At 55.2% G+C, this 7736-nt stretch overlaps 1 protein-coding gene across 1 annotated transcript in view; it reads left to right on the forward strand.

Annotated features, from left to right (window-relative positions):
- The first annotated feature begins 2361 nt into the window (after nt 1–2361).
- The window catches only part of LOC102373673 (calcium-binding protein 2), a 29717-nt gene continuing 24342 nt past the window's right edge, over nt 2362–7736 (forward strand). Inside the window, exon 1 of the mRNA XM_014524930.2 lies at nt 2362–2435. Coding sequence (XP_014380416.2) covers nt 2362–2435 — 74 coding nt within the window. The remainder of the gene's footprint in view (nt 2436–7736) is intronic.

Below are 7736 nucleotides of genomic sequence, written 5' to 3' on the forward strand. Positions count from 1 at the left end.
CCCGGGCGCTTGTCCCCAGCCGCTTCGCAGGCGAAACTGGGGGGCATCCCGACCCCCGAGCCGCCGGGCTTGGGCCTGCACGTAGGACCCCCGCCAAAGGATCTGGAAACATCTGAAGCCCCTGGTGCAGGTGGAGGATGTCTGCCGGCAGTAGGGCTGCTTATGTCGCTGGGCTCTTGGATTTGGAATTAGTTTTGGCTCATTTGGCCTGGGATACAAATAACACAAAAAAATCTGGGCTCATGAAGGCAGCTTTCTGTAAGCACCTGAGGGATAACTACTCTTCTGGCACGGTTTAGTTCACCCGCCCAGGTGTTGGGGCTTAAAGCCCACTTGATGGGAATGAGAGGCTCCTCCCTAGCTCGCTCCTGTGGCCACATGGCTGAGGGCAGGTGAAACTTGGTGTCATCTGAACCCCAAGCCTGCATATGCTTGGGCCTGCATATAGGATGCCTGCCAAAAGACCTCGGAAACATCTGAACGCCCTGGTGGGGGTGGAGGATGTTTGCTGGTTGTAGGGCCGCTGATGGTTCTGGACTGACTCATGGATTGGGACTTCATTTGGCTGGGAACATGAAACATTTCTTTAAAGAAAAAAAAATCTGGATGGCATCCCTTGCATGGCAGCGCCCAGCTTCTCATTGCACCCGCTGTCCTCTGCCAGCTGGGAGCGCCACCATGTGTGCAAGCTACTGCAGCCCTGGGGACACCCTGAGGGTGGGATATTGGCTGGAGAAAAACGGTTTCTTCCAGACATGCGGGCACATCCCACCTTCCTAGTCAGTGTGAACAGGGAGATTGGGGTATATGTTGGGGCCTGTTTGGAGCATCTCGTAGTTTCATAGATGTTAGGGTCAGAAAGGACCTATTAGATCATCGAGTCTGACCCCCTGCTCTGGGCAGAAATGAGTGCTGGGGTCAGATGACCCCAGCCAGGTGTCTGTCCAATCTCATTTTAAACACCTCCAAGAAAGGGGACAGCACCACCTCCCTTGGAAGCTTATTCCATATTTTGGCAACCCTCACATCCCTCCCGAAGTGCAGCACACAAAATTGGGCGCAGTACTCCAGCTGCGGCCTAACCAATGCCGCATAGAAGGGAAGCATCACCTCCTCTCAAACTCTGCCATCTTCTCCCATCCCTGGGAGGTCCCCTCTGACCCCCGTATCCAAGTGGTTATAGGGCAGCATCTGCCTCCCTGGCTCCCAGAGATGGGGCTGCACCTCCCAACATCTGTGCAGTGCTGGATCAGGATGGGCCTTTCTGCATGGGCACAGTTGCAAATCCAGGCAGCAGATGCCCCTGGTGGGAAGAGTTGAGGTTGTCTATGTCCCTTCTGCTGTGGGGATCTCAGCTGCCCTTCACCTGCTCCAGGTCTGGCTCTCAAGAGCCATCGTCTTAATGTACCGCATCTTGCATACACACAGTGACCTCTCTCCCCACATGAGACTGAGGCTGCCCAGCAAAAGCACAGAGTCCTCTAGGCTTGCCCTTGCCTAATGCTGGGGTGGGGTAGCAGCAGTGGCAGCACTAAGCCCAGTCTTTCCTTTCCTAGTGTGAGGGTGGAAATGGTGCCCACCTCCACCAAGCTAAGTTTGCTTTGCACCCAGGGAGGACCTGGCCTGGATCTGAGGTGTTGCCAGGGCTGGGGAGGTTGGCCCCAGTCTAGACAGATGAGCTGCACTGGCTGGGGTTTTGCACTGGTGCAGGAAAGGGTCTTCATCTCCTGCTGTAAAACTGGGTGTCTCACTATTGTGACCTCCCAGGGGACTTTGTGGAGCTGGCTGACCCCCTGCGAGTTCTGCCTCTCATCTACTGACACAACAGCATAGCCTCAGTTGGGCACGTCAGTACCTACTAGGCTGTGAGTGGGGTTGAGACCCAGTCTTTGCTAGTGCTGAGGTAGGGAGGGGGGACTGGACTCATGGGCAGGGCAGGGCTAAGGAGGCAGCTGTAAGGGAAGTGCTTTGGTTCTTCCCTGCATCCGCTATGGGGGTGGTGAAGAGCGAGGCTGCTGTGCAGTGCCTCAGGGCTGTGCAGGCATCTGAGCTGAAGAGGAAGTAGAGCAGGCAGATGCTCCGCACCCAGGCAGTTGGAGCGGGGCAGCCACCCGAGGTAGTTGCAGTAGTACCAGACTCACAGCAGCACCAGCAAGCGCTCATTAAAGCTGCAAGCACTGATATGAGGAGGCTGCAGTCAGAGCCCACACTACAGGTACTGCAGCAGATGGCATGTGGCTTTGCATCACCAACTGTTTCTGCAGCGTGGAGACACCAAGGAAGAGGAAGTCGGAACTGGCCAGGCTCAGGATGTCCATGTATGAACCCCAGTGCTGCTGGTGCCACCCTGTCAGTCACACAATGAAACTGTTGGCCGGCCAGCCCACTGCTGCTGTGCAGATGAGGAAGGCTGTCCGCCAGACCTCTGGCATCCTGTAAGTCTTCTTGGTGCTCTGGTAGGATGAGGCATCCAGTGGCTTCATCCTCCCTTCCCAGTGGCCTGGAGACTGACTGTAAAGAAAAGAGGCAGTGGGAGGAACTCAGGGTGATGACACCTGTCTGTCACCCAGGGGAACCCGAGAAGCACCAGCCCCAGCTGCTTCAGAGGCAGCATGGCCTAATAGGCTGGCACTCAGGATACCTGGGTTCTGTTCCCACCTCTACAACCAACTGATGAGGAGACCATGGATATCCCCTTACACATATACCTATTTCTCTATCATTTTTGTAGAAGGTTACAGTTTCTCTGCTGTCTAGGTGCTTTTAGGCCTGAACACGCGACATGTTAATTCTAGCGTACCTCACATTTTTATAGCAATGTGAATGATACCGGGATCTGGAGCAGACAGGTGGGTAGCTGCTGCCGTAGGCTTCTATCGCTGTCCCTTTCCACTAGATGGCAGGGAGGAGGTCTTCACCTGATTGCATCAAGCAAATGGCTACCCTGAGATAATGCAGATGCCCTCCCTGTACATTAGTGTGACCCACAACAGTGAAGTTTTACTGCCTGATTTCTCCTGGGACAACTCTATACCAGACTCTAATAGCTTACATCACTATTCCTCTCATATCTATTCCTTACTTAAACTGGTGTAAATGTGGATTCACACCAGAGTGAATACATCATGGGTCCAGACTCCCTCTGTGATGATAACCAGTAACTGCACTCCTACTTTTAACTCCCTGCTAGCCGGAGGCTTGGTTCTGCCTTGACAGAGGACTCTCAGCTCCAGGGTGACTCCAGCTCTCTGCAGCTGGCAGTTCTTGGCATTGATCATTGATTTTCACATTGCAGGATCCTCCAACAGGCAAATTCCCTCTTCATACTCTGGTGCCTAGTAGATGAGCAGCCCCAAAGGGATCCAGTTAGCCCTTGCAGTAGGAAATGGAGGGAAGTCATGCACCCAGCTCCTGAATGAACACTTGCTCAATGAGTTGCATTGCTAAGGGGTGGGGCTGCCCATCAGTGCTGCACGGACAGCCCCTGCCCCAAAGAGCTTGCTATCTAGGGACTGAGGAATGGGGAAACAGGAAGGCTGCAGTGGTGGGACATGACTGCGGTGGTGGGCAGGCAGATGAAAGCCACATCATCCCCCTTCCCCATGGCCCCATGGCAGCCCCACAGTGTGTAACATTGGCCATTACAGGGGCGGGCAATTATTTTGGGCAGAGAGCCACTTACTGAGTTTTGGCAAGCCATCGAGGGCCGCATGACAGGCAGCCCAGGGCAGATAAATATTAATTTTCTAAATTTTTAGGGGCCCCGCAGGCTGGATAAAATGGCCTGGTGGGCTGCAACTGGCCCCCGAGCCGCATTTTGCCCACCCCTGGGCTATCATCTCTCACAGGCCAGCAGGGAGTGCCCTGTGCCCCCAGGATCCAGACCAACCTGGACCCCTTTGACTCCTGAGGCACTTCCCAGCCCCATGTGGAGAAGGGGTCCTTCTCTTGGGTCTCAGGTATGGAAGCCAAGGGATATTCAGGAGCCCCCACAGAGGCCAGACACTCCTCTCAGAGACACACCAGCTATGCTCCTGTGGGAGCTAAGTTGGTAGGGACAGGGCAGAGGCAAGGCACTGAACCCAGCAGGTCCTGTGGGACTTTTGGCCACTGGAGGTACCACATCCTCAAGCCAGATCCCAGCTGGGTGGCTCAGCCAGTCCTTGCTGCTGTGTGCACACTTGGAAGGAAACCCAATCCCCTTTGCAGTTGGTTGTCCATCTCCTTGTTCCACACCAGGAGCTGCAGTGTCTGCTGCCCCACACCAAGCCCCACTGGGAGGCCTGACCCCAGCTGTGTCAGAGCAAGTAGGAGGGCATTTTGGTCATAGCATCAGACAATGCCTGCTTCTCCTTGCAGCTCTGGGCTCTCTGAGCGGGTGGGCAGCAACTAACGGGGCAGAGCCTACCTCAGTCTGGCACCGTGGGGAGTTGATCTGGGTGAGCAGCTGGGGATGTGCATGTGGGAGGTCTCTGGAGAGCCCAGTTACCTAGCCCATGGGGACCTGACAAGCAGGGACTCATTGGATGGGGGCTCAGCTGCATTTTATGGTTTTGGGGTGGGCCAGGGAGATGGGGTGCCTAAGGCTAAGGACCAGACAGCTCTGGCCAGTGACAGAGTGGGTGTGCAATGGGTTTGGGGTCTGTGGTGCATATGCATGTACATCTAGGGTGTCAGGACTCTTAGGCTCTCTTCCTAGCTCTGGCACTGGCTGGGTAAGCTCCACGTCTCAGTCTCCTGTTTGCAGAGCTATAGTGAAGTATTTCAGTGCCTAGGATAGAGATGTGGGCTGGGGGAGAACTATGTTGGCCAGTGGAGAGCAGGGAGAGGGGAGAGTAGGCAACAGGAGAGGAGTCATACCTGCTTGACTCTTCACTCAGGCAGCAGCTGGTGCTGCTGTGGCTACTGCTGTTGGGGGTCAGGCAGTAGCACAGGTTCCCCGGGGTTGCTCCTAGTGCCCCAGTCACTCCTCCCCTCAACCCAGGGCTGTTCCTGCTGTAGTAAAGATTCCTTGCAGGAGGGGGCAATACTTGTGCCCCCTCTAAGTCAGTGCCCATGGCTGGTGGCCTGCTTGCCCACCCCAAGTTACGCTGCCCCTCTGCACAACGCCTTTCCCTCCCTCTTCACTCAGTGTGGGTCTCAGTGCGTGCCTGCAATAGTACAACTCTGGTGTCACCGGAGGGAAGTTCCAGGGGTTCCCACCTTGGGACAGGCTGCCTTCCCAGGCTGGGAGGAGGCCCAACGTGGCCACTGGCTAGTAGAGAGCACTAGGTGGCTCTCCTGACCCTCCTCCGTTGTCTTATCCCCTCTCCTTTGGACTGGTATTCAGCTCAGTCCACCTCTAAGTCCAGAACATCCCAAGTTCCCCTGCGTTCTCAGCTCACCTTGCTCCTCTCAGAGGGAGGTGGGGAGGGAAGGGAGCAGCTCTCCTTGACCTGAAACTGCTGCACCAGTCCTGATTGCTCAGGGAGCCCCAGCATCCAGCATGGGTTCAAGCCAACCTGGTCCTCCCCATCCCTATGGAAAGAGAGCACCAAGACTGTATCCTCTTGTGACCTTCTACTAACCCCAAAGATTCCATGCTCTGTATTCCCTTGCTGCTCTGGCCAAGCCCCAACCCCTGGCCAGGGCAAATGTAGCTGAGGAGCTGACTATTGCTGAGCTGTCCACTCAGAGCCCTGCGCTTGCTGTATTTGCATCCAGTGGCTCTGTAGCTCCATCTGATGGTTGCCCTGTGTCTGTGGGCTCCCCATGCTAACACCCCTTTGACTAGGGTAGTAGCAACCCATACTTCCAAATGAAAAGGCTGTGGGTTTGATTCTTACACAAGAGACCTGCCTGGGGAGCTGTGTTAGGTGAGATCCAATGCAGTGGGAGCCTTCAGGTAGAGATAATGTGGCAAAAGATATGCATCCCCAGCTGTGGGAGTATCTGGATATGGGCATGGGTCCCCATTTTGTCCAGTGCTGAGTGGTCCTTCCTGATAGCCTCTTATTGTCAACTGGGGTTGACAATAAGTAGTGGAGTTAGCCTGTTGGGGAGGACAGTCCAGGGGGTGAGGGGAGGGTGTACAGGGGCGGGGGTATCCCATATGGGCATCAGGGCTTAGTCTGCCCTTTACCCAGGTGGCAGGGCGAAGGTAGGTGCCAATTTACAGCAGAGCCTCTCAGGGTGAACCTCTCTGTTACAGGGAGATATGGGTGGCCAGCAGTCCCCAGAGAGGCCTGGAGATTTGCTGGCTTGGTATTTGGACCCTGTGACTTGAGGGAGCAGATAGGCAGGGGGTCCAGGCTGTTTCCAGCCTAGGGCTGCCTGGCAAGGAAGGACAGACTCCTGGCAGTGCAGTGGACTCTGGATCATACCCCACTCTAAAGCTGTGGCTCCCTCCAACACAGCCACAGTCAGCAGCTACAGCCACTGCCACACTACAGCCTGGAACAGTGTCTCTGATGACTGTCTACCCAGGTTGGCTTCCCTGAAAAGGCCACAGTGGCAGGCAGCAACCTGAGGCCCAACAAAACTCATCTCCTAGACCAGGTCTTTCCCAGGACTTGTGTCACTGGCACAAGATGATTTCTCCCTGGCACTCAAGTACCAGCTGGTGTCAGGTTGCCCAGACCTGACATGGACAGGATGAGCAGGGCCACATGGGTGCTGGGTTGTCTACTCACTGCAAGCCCCAAGCAGCCACAGGTCCACTCTAGCAGCAGGGCAAGGTGCTAAGCAGGGCTCCCCTGGAGTTGGCATGGCCTTGTGCTGATAAGTAATTAACATCAATCCCCCCTGCCCCTGGGACATAAAGTGAAACTTACCATGGCAGGGATCTGGGGGTGAGGGGCTGGAGATGGAGAGCATCTCCACCCACAGGTTCAGTCCTTCCCAGGTCTCTAAGTGCTGATGGACTGGCAATCACTGAGCAGCCACTGGGAGCTGCTTGATATCAGAGAGGAGGCAGAAACCAGCTGCGTGCATCTCTTCAGTCAGAGGAGAAGGGCAGAGATTATGCCTCTGAGAGCAGAACAGATGCTGATCCTTCTACCCAGTCCACCCCCAAGTTCCTCTGAACTTCAGTCTTTCCCCTTTCAGGCTGTGAGCTCTGGATTGCTTTTATACCAGCCTCTCATAGCCTAGGGAAGACAGGCAGAACAGATCCCTGGCCCAGGATCTTTCCTGCCTGGCTGCTGCAAAACTGTACCACTACCCACAGGAGGTGCTGGTCTATGGTGGGGAATCATCCCTGGCAGATTGAAGCAACAGGGTCCTGATTTGCCAACTGGCACTGGCAAAGACAGAGCCCCTGCTGCCCTGGGAGAGATCACAGGACAGGGAGCACTCATCAGGAGGTAGAAAAGAAGCAGGGGCTTTTTCAGTTTTTAATTATTTTTTTTGCCTCTTAGGGTGACTTTGCCCTGAATGGGGCATACAGAGCTCAGGGCTGGGGTTTGAGGCCTTTCCCTTCCAGGAAATGGCAGCTCTACTCTAGCCCCAGGGTGGGAGTACTGGCTGGCCCATGAAGATGGAGAATGGGGCACAGGGCCTTTCTGTGTTAGGGGGCACCAGCTCTGCTCCAGCCCCTGAGGCTGTCTGGGTTGAGGAATGGGAAGAAGGCAATTGACATTTACAGTAACTCCAACCAGGGCATGACAGAGGCAGCACCCTGCAGTGAAATTGGTAGCTGAGGCCTGGGAGGGGGGTGTACAAGGTCAGACATGTTTCTTGGCATTGATTAAGCAGGA

The sequence above is a fragment of the Alligator sinensis genome, unplaced genomic scaffold, assembly GCF_000455745.1.
Source record: "Alligator sinensis unplaced genomic scaffold, ASM45574v1 scaffold1002_1, whole genome shotgun sequence".
NCBI lineage: Eukaryota > Metazoa > Chordata > Crocodylia > Alligatoridae > Alligator > Alligator sinensis.